The following is a 19,391-nucleotide window of genomic DNA, read 5'->3' as shown; positions in this document are numbered from 1 at the left end:
AGTTTGGAACTGCAAAGAATTTGAAGATTATTACAATCATCTTGAATATTGCAATGAAAATGAACATTTGGAGGATGCAATCATTGAAAGAATTGTATGAAAGCAGTTCATTTTCTGCACTAGGTGTCTGATCTGATTTTTGCCTTTACAGTCCATCAGAAGAACACTGGTTGAATTCCTCCATCAATAACCATTATGAACTACTACACAATTTTATAGTCTTGTGATGGTATTGGTGGTATTCTAATTTGTTTTGTATTTATAGATGCTGCCTGGCCTGCTGTGTTCCACCAGCATTTTGTGTGTGTTGTTTGAATTTCCAGCATCTGCAGATTTCCTCGTGTTTGTTTTGTATTTGTAATTTGGTACTCAGTTAAATGGTTGTTTGTCTTTTTTATACCTTTTTAACTATTTCCTTGAAACCTCGAATAATTGGGGCAGCCACTTAATTGGTTCAAAATGTACTGGTCCTGATGTGTCCCAATTAACTGGACTCCATTGTGTTTTAAGATCTCTAGCTTTTCTGAATTCTGATGAAAAGATGACTTGAACTGGTAATTCTGTTCTTGTCACCATTGATATTGCCTGAGTTTTTCCCCGTCTTGGGTTAAGCGGCTGTTAATGGTTACACAAATAAAATATATTCAGGTTTTAGGTTAAGAACAAGGAACCAAATGCCCTATGTTTTATACTTTATATAACTAATTGTTTCTGTTGGTCACTTACAACTTGGCCAAGTTGCATAGTGTAGTAGTAGTTGTAATTACGTGAGTAAGGCCATTCATTCAGTCATACCTTAGGTGATCAGTGACCTAACTCCGTTTCCCATAATACTTACCATAAGACAACCGGCCTCTGATTTAAAATTAACAAGTGACTCAGTTGCAGAAGAGACTCCTGAATGTCTGCCACCCTTTTTCTGCTAAACTGCACTACCGCGTAATATAATTTTAAAGTCTTTGACAGGCAGGTTAATGAAATGATGTTGTGTTTCGCAGGCCAAAGAGAAGGAGGGAAGAGAAGGAAGCAACGACACAAGGAAGAGCTGAAGAAAAAGCGGCAAACAAAAGTGAAGCATTAGTTCTAAGGTGCAGTGGGTGATATCTGATATCCACCAGAATAGTTACTTTCCTTTTAATTAATATAACTTTACTGTAACACAGAGCATGAGTGGTTTTTTTTCTGTTTTTGTTAGGGGTTTTGTCATGCTGTCTAAAAATAATGGAATGTTTCTGTGATCTGGTACCTCCACCTGGTAACTCCAGGTCATAGAATTTCCATTCTAATCTTATAATCATGTGTCTTGGTAAAGTTTCAAGGAAGCCACTTTACAGTAGTTTTTTATCTAATGATATTCCTTTTTCTCCTTGGAGAAAAAAATAATTTTCACTTACACAGCACTCCCATTCGTGGAGAGCACTTGAAGCATTGCAGGAAGTCAGGTAAAGTCCTGATGAAGGGTCTAGGCCCGAAATAATGACTGTTTATTCCCCTCTGTTGGCGCTGCCTGACCTGCTGAGTTCCTCCAGTACTTTGTGTGTGTTAGTCAAGTAACGATGTGTGGTTAAACAAAGGAAACACGAATTATATAAAAACACAAAATGCTGGCAGAACTCAGCAGGCCAGACAGCATCTATGGGAGGAGGTAGTGACGACATTTCGGGCTGAAACCCTTCATCAGGAGTGAAGTAACATGGGATGGTCGAGGGGGGGATAAGAAGTGGGGGGAGGGATAAAGTAGAGAGCTGGGAAGTGATAGGCTGAAGGGAAATGGACTGGGAGAAGGTGGAGAATTATGGGAAATAAAAGAGAAAGAAAGGTAGGGCTGGGGGGAGATTATAGTGAGGGGGGAAAAGAGAGAGAAAGAGATCCAGACTAAAATTATAGATAGGGATGGGGTAAAGGGGGGGGCAGGGGTATCAACTGAGGTCTGTGAGTTGAATGTTCATGCCGGCAGGTAGGAGGCTACCTAGGCGGGAGATAAGGTATTGCTCCATCAACCTGTGTGTGGCCTCATCTTGACGGTACAGGAGGCTATGGACAGACATATCGGATTATATTGGTTATTAGCAGGATGATGGCATGGATTGGCAAAGGGCTTCCACAGAGTGAGAATTTGTTATAGAGGTGAGAAGGGCAGGGGCTGTGCAGTGGGTGAAAGGGTGAGGTTGATGGCGGTTCCAAGGATAAAGAGCAGAAATGTTCTGGAGAGATTTGAACACTATTTTAACATCTAGGCCCTGTTTTTAAGGGCGGGTTATGGATTGGACAGAGATTTGGTATTGCTTGTGCACCAGGGATTTGGACAAGTTTAAACATGATGGGATCTGGAGGTAACTCAGAAAACCATATGGGCAAATGGACAGTTCCTTGTTCTTCCCTCCATTACATATATAGGCATTATTCCAAGTTGTTCCATTGATGAGATGACATGATGTGGTATTAAGGGTAGAAGAGAACGTAGTAGTTCAATAAGCAGATTTAGAAAAATATATTTTTTCCATATTGGTGCTATGTGGAAAGACACTTCTTGTAACTGACAATATGGAATTAGGTTAAGTAAGTTCTTAGCACAGATCAATCCTCCATTCCCTGAGCAAATTCTAGTTGCTGAATACTAAGACATTCAAACCGTCCAAGCACGTTTATATAGAAAAGTCAGTCAGGCTTTTAATTGTTGGCAGCTGTTTGTTCACTGGGATTGAGACGGTGGTGAGAGGAAATCAGATGTAAACAGATTAATTTCTCACATTTATATGTTGGCTCCATCCTCTCTTTTGTTCCTCATTCACCATGATGTGGGTTCAAATCCTACAGCATGAATTTTAGCACAGTTCGGAGGTAGAGCTGAGGGTGTGCTGTTCTGTCAGAAGTGCCATTTTTTTGATGTGCTGTTTGTCTGCCTCCCAATTTACACAGAAGACCTCAGCATAATTTTGCAGTCTTGAGATGTCCACGGTACCTCAGATGGTATATGTACAGTATGTCATTAAAGTAAATGATTGCATGCAGATCATGAGACCATGCCATCTTCCACCACATTTTCTACAATGTAACAATAACCACACTTAAAAACTATTCAGTGCATCTGAAGTTCTTAGGGACATCCTAAGTTATGGAAGGTGCTATACAAATGCGTTTGTTCTTTTTTTCATGTTCAACCATCTTTTAACACCAGGATCTTTAAACCCTATAAGGGATACACTTGTCTAAGAGGGATTAAGATATGAGGAGGGACAGTGCTTATCTCTGCCTTCATGAGAGTATCACAGGGAAAACTTTTGGGAAAAGGATACGCATGTAACCTATATACATAAATCCAAGATCAGATTGAATTAATGAATAGTTTGGGAGTACATCACAAAAATGTTTCTTCTGTAACTTTATGCATCTGTGTAACTCTTAAAGGACAGTTCAGAAGATCATATATATGCAACTTAGTGAGTGATACTCCAGAAAACCCAAGAATAAATTTCAATAGAAAGGGTTGCTCTCTACAGAACCCATCAGGCTTGTGTCATACATTTCCCGTTCACAGGTGCAGAACTGAAAGCAGCTGTTCTCTCAGTTACATATGGATATTCAAATACTAAGCCAAGATTGCAGCACCAGGTCTTTCAGTATTGTGACGTGCTGCAGAATTTCATAACTATGTGTTTGATATTCACTGATAACATACTGGTTAGCACATGTTTTTAAAATGCCTTTCTTTTAATTGTCTTTAAAGCTGTCTAATGAAAGACCAACTGTTAAAAAATAATTTTAACAAAGTCTTGTATGATTGGACTGTTAAGAGTTTATCCCTCTCTTACTGTAGACCACTGTATATCTCTTGGGTTAATCAAATGATTAGCCATATGTAATCCATTAATGATCCTGCCTAGGGACCCAATACATCTTTTAGTCTTTCTGCCCTACTTGTTTCATTATTTTATTAGCAGAAATCTTAATGTTATTAGATTTTAGTTTCAGAATGGAATCAGCTGTTTTGCCAGTTCATACCAGTTTTAATGGCAAACTTTGGCAGTAACACGGCAACGGCATCCTAAAGGAGTTTGCACAATAAAAATTGCAAATATTTTTCTGTGCCATTGCAGCTTTCTCTCAATGTGACAGATGTTCTCTGATAGCAAGGCAGATAAGTAACAGTCTAAGTAGCCTCCTGCTGTATTTTACTGCAAAATGTCTACCTGCATATTTTGTTGGCCACCACTTAGAGGCTCTGCAAAGTTCGAAGTAAATGTATTATCAAACTACATATATGTCATTACATACTGCTCTGAGGTTCATTTTCCTGCAGGCATTCACGGAACACAGAAATACAATAGAATCAATGAAAAACTGCACCCAAAGACTGACGAGCAACGAATGTGCAAAAGACAGACTGTGCAAAGACAAAAAAATAATTTATTTGCTTAAGCAAATATAATTTATTTGCTTATTTTTTATTAATTATAGAACATGAGTTGTAGAGTCCTTGAAAGTAAGTCCATAGTTTGTGGAATCAGTTCAGTGTTCAGGTGAGTGACGTTATCCACGTTGGCATAGAAGCCTGATGGTTGAAGGGTAAAACCTGCTGCTGAACCTGCTGGTGTGGAACCTGAGCCTCCTGAACTCAATATTCATAGATACTTAAAGCAGGCCTGTTTAAAGCAGGCATTCATATTTGTTCTTTTGGCAAGAGTAAATACTGTCTCCCTTCTGTCATCCTTTGGATTGCTTGGCTAGGAAATGTCATTGTGGCAAATACTATGTTATTATTGTCCTGATGAAAATGAACTGGTTTAGAAGTAAAGATTTTGTTGTATATACTTCTTATCAATTTATGACAATATTTATTCCATTGATTTTAGGCTAGTATTTTCAGAAATTTATTCCATTTTATTCTAATTATAGGTAACATAATTAAATTTAATTCTGTTCATTTGAGCCACAGTGACCTAGAGACACAATGTTTATTCATCCTTGGTATCTAGTATTGCTGCAGGCAACGCAGGGACTACTTAATATTTCAGTGTAATCATTGGCTAAGCTTGTGCACCAAATAGAATAAGAAAAGTTGATTTATGTTGTATTATTGGAAACACCAATTGAACCTGCAAGGGATATAGGTTGCCCCGGGTAATGAATGGGTTCCGCTTTGACAGACGTTCATTAGTCCATTTTGTACATAATCAGAACCAGGTTTAATATCACTGGCATATGTTGTGAAATTTTTTGTCTTTGTGGCAGCAATATAATGTAATGCATAATAATAGGAAAAAAATGTGAATTACAGTAATAATATATATTAAGTAGTAAAATTAAATAAGTAGTGTAAAAATAGAAATTAAAAATTAGTGAGGTAGTGTTCATGGGTTCAATGTCCATTTAGAAATCAGACTGCAGAGGGGAAAAAGCTGTTCTGGAATCACTGAGTGTGTGCCTTCAGGCTTCTGTACCTCCTTCCTGACGGTAACAATGAGAACAAGGCATGACCTGAGTGATAAGTCAGGAAATACATAAAGATCACTTGATATGTTAACCATACCTCCATAGAATTGGAATGAATGGCATCAAAAACACTTGCGGCTGATAAGAAAGAACAAGTACTAAGAGGAGGAAGTGTGTGTGTGAGAGAGAGAAAATTCTGCCATTCATAGGAATGAACGTATGTACTAAATATGTTGGACTTTGGAATGTAATAATATCATGGGCAACTGTAACTGAGAGATGGCCTGTCCTTCAGCTCACTTCCCACCCCAGCCCAGGGAAGTTCCTCAGCAACTTGGCATGCTGAAATCATGCCAATGATGGGTATTATTTCTGCAAGTGTGGTTGTCTCATCTGCAGACTGCAGGCCTACTTTTACTCTTCAGATATCTACCATATTTGTGCCCTTCTGGTGGTCACCACCAATAACGACAGAAATGCCAGCTTCAAAGCTCAGAATAATACTTGTTCAGGGACACTTTATACCTGCTTAGCAGATGCCACTATGCAGTCATTGAAAACATGTAGTCTTGTACGTGGGAGGCCTCTATAGTAGGAAGCAATTGCATATTTTTGTCATTTTTGAATCTCTTGGAATTAGCCTTTGATACTTGTAACGTGAACAAAGTCACCGGAGAGATGCTGAAACGAATGGATATAGAAGTGTTTTATTCAACAAAAACAAATGGTAGGCATCATATTGAGACCCTTTCAGAGGAAGAGGCCTCCTGCCCAATGTTACATGACATTTTTATATGCTAAAGATCAAAGTTAACAGCAGGACAATTCTATAGTTACAATGTATCTACAATGCTTCCTTTAAATTACATATAGTTTTCGCACACTTTCTTTTTTGCACCCACACTCCAGACTCCAAAAATGAATGTTAATCAGCATTGTTTGGTTTGCAATCAACTGCAGTCTACAGCTCCAGGAAAGCAATTGTTCAGGGCCTGCATTTTAAATTCAATCCACAATCTGTGTTCATGTCTGAAGATTTGTTGCTGATGAAATTAGTATTTGTTATGTACCCTTAAATGCCCTAACAATACTAACCTCAGCATTCTCCCCCACTTTCATTTTTATTCTATTCGTTCATTCCTGTTTCATTTCTCTGGAAGTAGTTGACAATTATTGCCCATTCCTTGGTCCTCAGAGAAGACGAAGATGGAATGTTTTCTTAGGCAATTGATGGATGACCCTAGGATATGATAGCATCTTTTATGAGACTCCTGGATAGATACATGCAGCTTAGGAAAATAGAGGGCTATGGGTAATCGTAGGTAATTTCTAAAGTAAGTACATGTTCGGCACAACATTGTGGGCCAAAGGGCCTGTATTGTGCTGTACATTTTCTATGTTTCAAATAATTTCGTAATCAGTGCCTATAACAGGAAAGGTCCGAGCAGCTTCTTCCAAAGTATTCTCTTTTTTTTTTTAAATTTATTTTTTTATTGAAGTTTATCATCAAACAAACATTTCCATAAGATGTATTTCAGAAACACTACATATATATCATATTTGTCACAAATCTCCACGTAATAATTATCTGAGGTATACACTTACAGAAAGGAGAAGAGAGAAAGAATAATCAAAATAAGAAAACTATATACAAAGTAAGGAGTGATTTTTTTTTACAACATATTCATTGACTTGTGAGAATAAAATCAGGCCCATGAGGTGTTATGTAGTTAAACCATTTTTCCCAGTATGAATCAAATTATTCCAACTTATGATTAACAGATGCTGTTAACTTCTCCATTTTATAAATGTCCATTGTAATTTCCATCCATGTATTTAAAGTTGGGCTCTCCTGTGATAACCATTTCCTAGTAAGAGCATTTTTACCAGCCCACCAGCAGTATATTCATTAAATATTTATCTCTTTTCAACCATTCGTGAGGTATATACCCAAAATATAATGGTCTTACTCTCTAAGGGTATTTCACATTTAAAGATGTCTTGTAGGACATTATGTATCCCACTCCAATAGTCTTTGATAATGGGGCATTCCCAGGAAATATGATAATGGTTTGCATTTTGATTTCCACAGCTTCTCCAACAAACGGGGATGTTACTATCATAATGAGATTTCTGAGAGGGTGTAATAAAATATCTTATTAAGTTTTTCCACCTGAACTCCCTCCATTTCTGTGAACTGGTACACTTCCATTGATACCTCCATATTATTATCCATTCTTCCTCAGATATAATCATCCCTCCTTCCTTCTCCCATTTTGTTTTAATGTATGAAGTCAAATGTGTTTTAAGATTTGACAAACCCTTATACACGCTTGAAATGATTCTACTACCATTGTCTGAATTATATGCTTTTCTAAATAGCTCTATCAGACATGTACTTGCCTTGGTTACATTTTTAACCGTCCTATTAACATACTGTCGCATCTGTAAATACCGATAAAAGTGTTTTTCTAACAACTGTTTCTCTTTGAGCATTTTAAAACTGAACAGTGTTCCTTCTTTCATTATATTGCAAATAGCTGTTATTCCTTTAGCTGTCCAGTCCTTAAATCTAGCATCCAGTTTATTCGGCGTAAAATCTGAGTCATATGCACACCATTTAAGAATTGCAATGTCTCTCTCTAGTTTATATTCTTTTATAATAGTTTTCCATATTTTAAGAGTCCATTTCACCCATGGGTGATCAATAGTATTTATGTAACTTTGTAGGTTATTATCAGCCAAAATTGCCTGTATGGGAATGGAAAGTATCCTCTCCTCACTGTTTTTCCATTGAGCGTCATATGATGGGTTACACCAGCATATCACAGCTCTCAACTGTGCTGCAAAATAATAATCTCTAAGAGAAGGTAGGCCCCATCCCCCCTTTTCCTTGGCTAATTGCAAAGTTTTGAGATGAACTCTAGGCCTTTTACCTTGCCATGTATATCTTGATAGCATCTTGTTCCATTCATTAAATTGATTTTGGTTCATCTCTGTTGGTAAGGTCTGAAAGAGATATAGTAGTCTGGGCAGTATATTCATTTTAATAGATTCAATCCTTGAACTGAGACCAAAAAAAGGAGTTAGGTTCCATCTTGTTATATTTTCCTTAATTTTTTTACATATAGACTGATAATTGCATTCTGATAATTTTGCCAAATATTTTGGCATAATGATGCCCAAATATTTGACAGATTCTGTTTGCCATGCCCAAGGATATCTACTTTCAATTTCTCTTGCTGGGCTATAGTTATATGAAAGTAGTTGGGTTTTATCTATTTTGATCTTGTATCTTGATAATTGGCCATATTGTTCAAAGGATTGCATCAATTTAGGTAAAGAGTATTTTGGGTTGCCCTAGATAGATCAGAATGTCATCCGCGTAACAGGCCAATTTATGCTCTATCCCTTTAATAGTAATTCCCCTGATATCTTCATTTTGTCGGATGTATTGAGCTGATGGTTCCAGCTATAATGCGAAGCGTAGCGGTGACCATGCACAACCCTATCTTGTGCCCCTTTCTAGGGAAAACTATTAGATAAATATCCATTGATTTTAATCCTAGCAGTAGGATTGTCATATAGTGCCTGTATAGTTTTAATAATTGTGTCATGTAGACCAAATCTATGTAAAACTCTGTAAAGAAAATTCCAATTAACCGAATCAAATGCCTTTTCAGTGTCCGCGCTTATCACTATTGCTTCAATTTCATTTTTTTTATATGATTCATAATGTGACGTGTCCTTCGTATATCGTCTTGTGTTTGGCGTTGTTGTATAAAACCTGTATGATCATTATGTATCAGTCTGGGTAGAAAATCTTCTAATCATTTGGCCATGATGGAGGTAAATATTCTATAATCCACATTAAGAACAGATATTGGTCTAAATGACCCACATTCCATTTTATCCTTGCCTTCTTTCGGTATAGCTGAGATTATCGCCTCCTTCCAGCTGGGTGGCAATTGCTCCTTTCTTAAGAGTCCAGTTCAGTGTGGGGAGTAAGACAGGAATTAACTCATTTCTAAATTCTTTATACCACTCTGCCGTATATCCATCTGATCCTGGTGACTTTTTAGTTCAGTTTTTTTAGTTTAGTTTTTAGTTCAGCTTCAGTTACGTCAGCAGTCATCGTTCTATTTTGTTCTTTGCTTAAAGTGGTTCCAAAGTCTTCTCATGCCTAAAATTCTCAACATGCAAAACTCAGCACTTGGAACAAAAATCAAGATTTTTGTTTTGATGTTGGGCAGAATTTAAATTTGTTGGTAAACTAGTGCATCTTGATTGAATCAGAAAGTTTCAAAGCTATCTTGGGTAAAAATGGCCTTATTTTCAGTGGCCAGGTTTGGCTATTCAGCTCAAGAATGAGTGATTATTTAGGTTCTACTCTTTATTCATTCAGTTCCATTCTCTAAATACAATAATTGACCATTCTGTGTTTCTTAGGGGAAAAACATGAGAATGTCTATTTTCTGGAACATGACTGAGAGATTAAATTAGGCAACAACTATATTGTTTGGAGCTGAAGTCATGTCTAGGTCAGATATGGTGGTCTCCCTTTGTGAGTTTTACAATCTTAACTAAATGTCTTTCTGGCACTAAGCCACAAGTTGTATTGGGTTTATTAAATGATATATTAAATAATATGATGGCATGTGAGCTTGAAACATCCAAGTTATTATTTTACAACTGAAATGAGGGTACCAACATGCTTCACATTAATGGCACCAGGATTTCAAGGTGGCTTTGACATGGTGGCAACACATGGGGCCTTGCCTATTGCAGATTTTCTTTCCAACACTTTATTAAGAAGATCTCCGTTAAGATAAGTCCATGAATTGAAGACATGAAGACAAGTCCACCTTTGAAATACATTTCTTATACTGTATATCAAATAGATAATTCCCTACATGATAAAAAACAAATTAGAATGAAGTGGATTTAAGATTGTTAACAAGAGAAAAAGAAGTTAGAGTAAAGGCATCTCTTTCCCTGAACTTGCCTGGATCCTCTTCCAACCCTTCATGATTTCTATAACTGCATCCGTGTATGTCGTACCTTAACTGGATGCTAAGCCCTGAAATTCCTTCCCTCAATTTCTCTTCCCGTCTACCTCACCATTTTTTTTCTGAGAAACAGAATCCACAGGTTTGATCAACACACAGAAAATGCTGGTGGAATGCAGCAGGCCAGGCAGCATCTATAGGAAAGGTGATTGGCAATAGAGTACAGAGCTGGAGGAGGGCGGGGGTGGGGGGGGGCATTAATGTAAGATAGAGAAATCAATGTTCATGCCATCAGGTTGGAGGCTACCCAGACAGAATATAAGGTGTTGTTCCTCAACCTGAGTGTGGCTTCATCTTGACAGCAGAGGAGTCCGTCTGGGTAGCTTCCAACCTGATGGCATGAACATTGATTTCTCTAACTTATGTTTATGCCCCTCCTCCCCTTCTTACCCCATCCCTGATTTATTTATTTCCCCCCTTTTTTCTCTCTCTCTCTCTGCCCATCACTCTTTGCTTGTTCTCCTTCTCCCTCTGGTGCTTCCCTCCCCCTTTCTTTCTCCCTAGGCCTCCTGTTCCACGATCCTTTCCCTTCTCCAGCTCTGTATCCCTTTTACCAATCACCTTTCCAGCTCTTAGCTTCACCCCACCCCCTCCTGTCTTCTCCTATCATTTAGGATTTCCCCCTCCCCCTCCTGCTTTCAAATCTCTTGCTACCTTTTCTTTCAGTTAGTCCTGACAAAGGGTCTTGGCCTGAAACGTCAACAGTGCTTCTTCCAATAGATGCTGCCTGACCTGCTGCGTTCCACCAGCATTTTGTGTGTATTGCTTGAATTTCCAGCATCTGCAGACTTCCTTGTGTTTCCATAGGTTTGATAAAGTGTTTAAGTTCTCCTTTGGTGGCTCAATGCCAAGATGCTTTTGATAGTCAATATGAAATGCCTGAGGGCATTTCACTTGCTTAAGAATGCTGTAGTAAGTACAAATTATTGTTGTGCATTCCCATATCAGCAGTAGCATCTGTGCAAAACAGATTTTGTACACAGGGTGTTGCAGGTAACATGCAAAATTGTTTCCAAGTTCTGAGTAGGTGCCAGGTTCCACTCGAGTCCCATTCTGCTCCGCTTCTAGGGCAGGCCGCACCTCAACATAAAATTCACAGGTTTAGTTAAGATGTATCTTTAACATACACCCACCTGCTAAGATGCCCCGGGAAGCACTGGAATAAATCTAAGATGGGTCTGAAACTAATAACAATGGTTCAAGTTTAAACCAGTAGGATTTCAGGAGAAATGCTTTGTGAAAGCCATAATTTAATTTCTTGTCAAAATATGGTTTTGTGCAGGTCAAGGCAGTCGAGGTCAATCGAGATGTGGTTGGAGCTCCCACAGGTGAAAGAGAAGCCTCCCTAAAAATATTCTAAAGACAAGTAAATTAATCTTAAATAAATTGCAGGGTGTTGATAAAGTAGATCATCTTTAAGTAATGATGTGTGGTGATTTCCTGTCTATTTATGCTGTAATCCTTTTGCTTATTGCTTTATTTTTAATCACACTGTAAATGGTCCTATTGTGTTTGAAATGACTGCATCTGAAGAGCAAAGTAGAAATTCCAACTGGCAAAGTTTGAATGAATACCTAGTGCAGATTTTATGTGTACTATTGTATACAAGTGCAATAGAAGGAAAATACATTAAAAATCTTGCTTGGAACGTGGGAATTTTCATCATGGTTGGACACAAAGGTGGTGGTGGGTCACCTTTCTGAACCTGTTCAATGAACGTGCTGTCAGAACAGAGGGTACCAAGATACAGAAAAAAATAGAAGAATGTCCTTCTTCTCAAATGGTCAGAAAATTATTTACAATGAATAAGTTTCTCTTCAAAGTGTTCCAACACAACAGCTAATTTATGTGCAGGGTCCCACAAACAGAAATTCAAGAAGTCACAGGAAATCTCTTCTCTGACAGTAACAATCAAGCATAGTGGCACCTACCTCTCTGCAAATAGTGCTATGGGATCATTTCAGTCTGTTTAAATAGTTAAATGGGGCTAGAGTTTAATATCCTCAGCAAAAAGTCTACAGCTCACACAGGGCAACACCTGCTCAATATAAATAATCAGTTTCTTTCAACCCATTGAATGCTGCCAGTTCAACTTTAGTACTAGTAAAGTTAAAATGTTGCACACAGAAATGCATACACACGTGGTTTATGTTTTAAAAATAAGCTTTATATTTCAGAATAGCGACCCTGCTATTGCTCATGATTTACTGTTACCTGTACCTCCTGTTTGCATTATTGTAAAGTTGTTATTTCACTATATCTTTTGTTATACCATGGCAGTTAATTTAGTTGCCTTTTTCTCCTCTACTTTGTTTACCAAAATGCTTCTGTTTTGCCAAAAGTTGATCACTTGGACATGTGATTTGTTCTTGTGCAGGCAAATTAAAAGTTTCATTATTTCTGGGATATTTTAGGTAAAACTGTTACTTTGGTGGCATTCTGTGTTGCATATAGTTAAAGATAAGATAGTGTAAACAGCAAATTTACTGTGTTATATATCAATACTGAAATGCTGCAAGAGGGAGTTTGTGTACCTTCTACTTCTGGTTTTTATTATGCATTTGGTATGACTGTGCCTTCTGCTTATTAATATATTGAATTCTTGCTGGTAAGTTTGATTGCTGATCCTTGTAACCTCAGCAAAGAGGGGTTTGCCCTATTGTCCTAAAAATAAAACCTCACAACTTTTTTCTGTTGTAGTTATTTAAGAAACGACGCCACAAAATCAAAGTGATGCAAATTTCTTTTCTCAAACTTTCTCTAGTCAAAAGTTTGACCTTACAAAAGTGCTCAGTTTACAGTGTCCAGACAAGGATCTAGGAAAAATGCTGAAAATTTTAACCTAAGTGTCTGCTTAGGGGTCTGACTCCCCTCGACTGCTTTTGGCTTCCACAGGGCAGGTCAGGATTCAAGTAACTTGCCTTGTTTCAGATGTAAGTTGTTTATCTAAGTATAAACAGGACTCATATTTCACAGATCCTCCAGGTTTTTAGGTATAACTGGAGTTGGTCAGTTTACTCCATTTAAACAAGGAATGGGGGGAAATGAAGCCCATGATTTTTTAATAGAAGCCCCACCTACACTAGACTTACAAAATGATTTTGATCATAAGACATAGGAAAAGAATTACCAGGTCATTTGACCCATCAATTTGCTCCAGCATTCAATCAGGGCTGTTTTTCTTTCCAACCTCATTCTCCCTGTAACCTTTGATGCCCTTACTAATCAAGAACCTGTCCATCTCTGCCTTAAATACACCTAATGACTTGGTCTCTGTAGCCCTCTGTGGCAACAAATTCTACAGCTTCACCATCCCCAACTGAAGAAATTCCTTCTCAACTCAGTTTTAAACCCTTTATTTTGCAGTGGTGCTCATGGATTCTAGACTTTCCTTATATTGGAAACATCTTCTTCATGTTCAGTTTATCTAGGCCTTTCAGTATCTGGAGATCCATCCCCTCATCCTTCTGAACATCACTGAGTATAGACCCAGAGACATTAAACACTCCTCAAAGGTTAAGCCTTTCATTCATGGGATCATTCTTGATCTGATAACTCCTGAGAACAAAATTCAGATGATCTGTAGTGCACATCAGTGCCAGGTGGAGGGCTTACCAGTTGAAAGTTGAAGTAACAAGCTCAGAATGACGTTGCCCAAATCCCACCGCCCGGTGATTATGTGACCTTGTCTGCATGCAGTGTGCAAGAACTTGTGTTGTTGGCAACCAAGGAGAAGTTTATCTTTGGTTGTTAGCACTAAATGTGCATGAGTTTAGCTCGGCACATCAGATTCATTTATGTCACTGGCACTGAACACAGGGAAATAGGTACTGCGAGCAGCCAATACTCATGCATATGTTTAGCACTAACAGGCAGAGTTGAATTTTGCTCCTGAAGTGTTTAAAATGTAGTAGAATCCAGATTTAACAAGCCATTTTATGATGCAAATGCTCTCTGTTGGCCCAGTGGAGATGCCAATGAACGGTAGCCACAGCTGTGAAAAAGGTAGGAAAGTTGCTCCGATCATTTCTCCCCTACTACTGTAACAAAAGGTCAGCCGGCAGCCCTGACCCTGGTGTGCTGTGCGCCAGCAGTTCTGTGCTACAACATTAATGAGCTGACCCTGGTGTGCTGTGTGCCAAGAGCTGTTTAATAAGACGTTAATGAGCCGAGCTCAAATTATGGCACGAGGCCAGCTCTGTGCACTACATGCAAGTGCGGCGTCTGAGCAGTAGTGGATTTGAGACAAATGGACCGCAAGAGAATGTTGCTCAGTATTTGAGTAAAAGACAAATGGAAAAGACAAAAGTCTTTTAAGAATAATACAGGAAATAGAGCAGATGCAAAGAACTGAGACCAAACAAGTCTGACTAGAAATAGACTAACAGACACATTAAGAGTAAAATAGAAATGATATATGACCTCTGCCAGTCCTTCAGGGAGACAAGACTCACTAGGTTGACGTAACATTATGCACAAAAGGATGATAACTCTGCCCAAAAGATTTTCTTCTATATTACATTAGTATATTACATACTACATTAGTAGAAAGTGTGATGGAGAAGCAATAATCCTAAATTAGGCAAATAGCTGGATGGACAGAAAATAAAGATTTAAAAGGTCAGTTTTATTTGTCACATGTGCATCAAAACATACATTGAAATGCGTTGTTTGCATCAAATCAAATCCGCTGGGGGCTGCCCACAAGTGTCACCATACTTCCCATGTCAACATAACATGTCCACAGTTGATTAACCCTAACTCTAACCGTATGCTTTTGCAGTGTGGGAGGAAACCAGAACATGTGGAGGAAATCTATACAGTAATGGGGAGAATGTCCAAACTCCTTACAGACAGCAGCAGGTATCAAACCCTGATCAGTGATCACAGGCACCGTAAAGCAGCTGCGCAAACTGCTACGCTTCCAATAGTAATTATTCTGAGTGCTTGCTTGTTTCTTCAAAGATTCATAAGGGTGTACTTGAACAACTTGCCATTCCAAAATATAATATAATCCATTGGTTTGAAATGACATGTATGTCTGAGGTAAACTGAATGGATTTAAAACAGCTAATTCAGGGATAAAAGGTATTTAGCCCAGATTTTAGAGAGCAACCGGTGGAGAAATTTATGAAGCACTGATGATAATTCTGGGCGAGTCAGTGAAGGTTCTGGAGAGTCAAAGGAGGAATCAGGTGATGAACATGTGTTCTTGAAAGTTGATAAACTGACATAGTCCATAAGACCATAAGACACGTGAGCAGAATTGGGCCTTAAGACTCATTGAATCTGCTCTGCCATTCCATCATGGCTGATTAATTAAGCTCAATGCCATTCTCCTGTCTTGCCCCTGTACATTTGATACGCTTACTAATCAAGTACCTGTCAACCTCCGCTTTAAATACACCCAGTGACTTGGCCCCCACAGCCATATATGGCAATGAATTTCACAGATTCACCACACTGGCTAAAGAAATTCCTCCTCATCTCTGTTCTAAATGGATGTCCCTCAATTCCGAGGCTGTGCCCTCTGGTCTTAGAGTCCCCTTAGGGTACATCCTCTTCACATCCACTCTATAAAGGCCTTTAAATGTACAATAGGTTTCAATGAGACCCCCCTTCAGTTCATCCCCAGAGCCATCGAATAATCCTTATACATTGACACTTTAATTCCCAGAATCAATCATGAACCTCCTCTGCACCCTCTCCAATGCCAGCACAATTTTTCTTAGATAAGTGACACAAAACTGCTCACAATACTCCAATTGTGGTCTGACCAATGCCTTATAAAGCCTCAGCATTACATCCTTGCTTTTACTGTATATTCTATAGTCCATGATAAATGCACTAGTACTTTACAAGTTTTAAGATAATCAATTGTTGAGACTGAACAATAATCCACACAGCAATTTAGCAGTCAACATGGAACTGCTGTGCCTGACTAAACTTCATTTCCAGAGTAAGGTGTGGCACCCCACGCATGGTCTGATCAGGAGCAAACAGACAGACAACTTGCATACTTCACCAGTGGTGCTGAGATCCCCAAAGAGATGAATGAGGGAAACACAGCAAACCCAATAGACAGCATAACCAGCAAAGAAGCCAACAAAACACTGGTCTTACGTAGTCAATTCAGAAAAATCAGTGGAACTTCAATCAAATTGGAGGAACTCAGCAGGTCAAGCAGCATCTGTGGGAGGAAGGGAATTGTTGATTCAGCTCAAAACTCTGCTTGGTGAGTCTTCTAGTAAGATGGTGGTGCATCAGACGCAGTGACCTCTTGGAGGCCAACCAAAGGTGATGTTTTTTTTAAATGACTTTTTTATGACCACAGGACAATGCTGGATATTAAGAACTTCTTATACTGCAGGTCTACCCCATAAGTGAGCTACTTGTTGGTGGAGGAGCAGGACTTGGTGCGGACTGTATTACTGTCTGCTGTAGGAAGGTATCAGAGTCAGTGCGCGAAGGCGGTGGACAGTTTAACTGAGAGTGATTGTCTTGGATGTTTCTCTTGCGATATCATGACCCTGTTGGACATTGATAATGTAAAATGCTGCAAGTCCATTTCCCTTGTTTGTTGGTGAGGCAGTTGGCGGGAAAGCTGCATGGCCCTGGTTGTAGCGAGGACAAGGCCTCAAGCTGCGGTCTTGCCTGTTGCAGGAGAGGAGAGGAGAGGTGTAGCGTGGTGTCCATGCTATGTTGGGGATTGGTGCCTCCGGTCGGTACTGCCCTCCAGTGTTCAATTGATGGAATGACAAGCTGCTTTACATGAGTGTAAGTGTGTGTGTGTGTGTGTGTGTATATGTTCGTTTGCATACTGCTGAGAACTGCTTAGTCTTGTTGATAACACCATTGTACCATCAACTTACAGGATGTGTCACTCAGGGACTTTTTAGTGTGACTTTTTTACTGCTATCTTACAAATGCTATATGTGCCTTGTGGTGTGCATGACTGTTGATATTGTGGTTTGCATCTTGGCCCCAGAGGAACGCTGTTTCATTTGGCTATATTCATGGAAATTCATGTAGAGTTGAATGATGACACTGGACATCAAATTTTTTGTAAGTATTGCTTCCTCAGATTTTTTTGTTTATGATAGACTGCTTGAAGCTGAACACAAATATAATTTCAGATTACTTATATCAAATAGGAATTTGGAGAAACAAGAAATTGACTTTTATTGAATAAGATGTGTTTAATTGCATAAAGGTGCTGTTGCTTTGCAAAAGTTCAACTAAGCTAAAATGTTTTGTTGATGATTTTCATCTCTACTCAGTGTCTGAGGCTTCTTGCTGAAGTGTCCAACAATCAGCCAGCATTGATGGATCCCAGTTGCCCTGATACCATTTCTCCATGACTGCAGTGTCCTGGTGAAACCCTTCACCATGATTTGCAGAGAAGAAGGCTAAGTGAGGATGCAGAAAATGGATCTTATGTGACATATTCATGGTTTTGTATACTTGAAGCATGTCATCAATCAGCTTCACGTAGTTTGTTGAGGAAATTTTCAACCGCATCCTTGAATGCCTCCGTGTGATTCTCCCCAGTCCCACTAGAAGTTCTTCAGATTGCCTGTCGTTGATTACCTGTTTTATTTGTGGACCAACAAGAATGCCTTTCTCAATCTTGGCATCAGTTATTCTGACTTGAATTATGAATTGAAATAACAATATAGGCGATTTTAAAACAATGACATGCAATAGAGAAATTTCATGGTGATTTTCACGATCAGCAGCACAAAATCCATACGATACACCCAAAGATATTCAGAAAGCAAAATCTTAGTTGTCCAGTGTAATTAAACTTGAACTTGAACCCTGTATACCACATTTTGTAATCACTGGAGGCTGTGTAGACAGTAGTGTAGGTATTATAGTGTTAGGGTCAGATAGACTTGGGCTTTGCTCCTGGATGTTTCTCTTGCAATTGTTTGACCCTGTTGGATATTGATAATGTAAAATCAACGTCAAGAGAACAGGGCATTAAACTGCATGAAAATAACTCTGAGATATTTCAAACTAAGCAATGAGGACAGGACAAGATAGTGAAGGAGCTGAGGAATGTGGGGTTATTGCAAAATATGGACACTGAGGTGAAATATCAATCATGATTTAAGTGAATGTCAGAGAAGGTTACATAACCTATTGTGATCTATATAATTACCTCAGAACTTGAGCTTATTTTTGACGTTTTCCATGTATGTGTTGTCTGCATTTCTTTCTTAGTCCACTGGAGGGCTTCAAGCTCTGTCTGAAAACATGGTTCTGTGCGCTTGTAACAAAGGTTCAGATTTAAACAGACTGGTCTGCAAATCTGTCAGATTGTATTCTCATCTGGAAAACATATGATGGATTTAGATTAGTGTTCTGCACTGTCAGATGAAAATAAAAAAGGTGCAGATGCTGTATATCTGAAATTAAAACAGACAAGGCAAAGAACACTCAGCAAGTTAGGCAGCATCTGTGGAGAAAAAACATTTCTGATCGAAGATTGTTTGTTATCGCTGAGAGAGGGAAAAACAGCAAGAAGTTAGTCTTAAGTTGGGGAGGGGTGAATGGGACAGAAGGAAACCTAAGATAGGGTGAGACCCAATCTACCTGCCATCAAGGACATATCAAAGTTGAAAGTATATTTATTATCAAAGTATGTGGCATTCATCTCCTTGAGATTCATCGCCTCACAGGCAGCAACAAAACAAGAAACCCAAAAGAACCTATTTAAAAAAGACCAGCTAACACCCAATACGCAGAGAGAGAAAAAAAATACAAATCATGCAATAAATAAAAGCATTCAGAATGAAAGTGAGTCCCTAGACATGAAGCCTGGAACTGGCCCACAGACTCAGCCTCAGTTTGTCACATGGTGGAGCCCGCAGACAAGAAGTC

The 19,391-nt window shown here is 38.7% G+C and overlaps 1 protein-coding gene across 3 annotated transcripts in view; it reads left to right on the top strand.

Moving 5' to 3' along the window:
- The window catches only part of dnajb6b (DnaJ heat shock protein family (Hsp40) member B6b), a 103,933-nt gene extending 90,743 nt beyond the window's left edge, over positions 1-13,190 (top strand). For all 3 annotated transcript variants that reach the window (XM_073054877.1, XM_073054875.1, XM_073054876.1), the window contains exons 10-11: positions 999-1,088; positions 11,785-13,190. In XM_073054877.1, the coding sequence (XP_072910978.1) occupies positions 999-1,081 (83 nt within the window). In that variant the 3' untranslated portion in view covers positions 1,082-1,088; positions 11,785-13,190. The remainder of the gene's footprint in view (positions 1-998; positions 1,089-11,784) is intronic.
- The last annotated feature ends 6,201 nt before the right edge of the window (positions 13,191-19,391 follow it).

Source organism: Hemitrygon akajei, chromosome 8 (assembly GCF_048418815.1).
Source record: "Hemitrygon akajei chromosome 8, sHemAka1.3, whole genome shotgun sequence".
In the NCBI taxonomy this organism is placed as follows: Eukaryota; Metazoa; Chordata; class Chondrichthyes; order Myliobatiformes; family Dasyatidae; genus Hemitrygon; species Hemitrygon akajei.
Note: the sequence above shows the minus strand (reverse complement) of the source record. Positions and strands in the feature narration are given on the sequence as shown.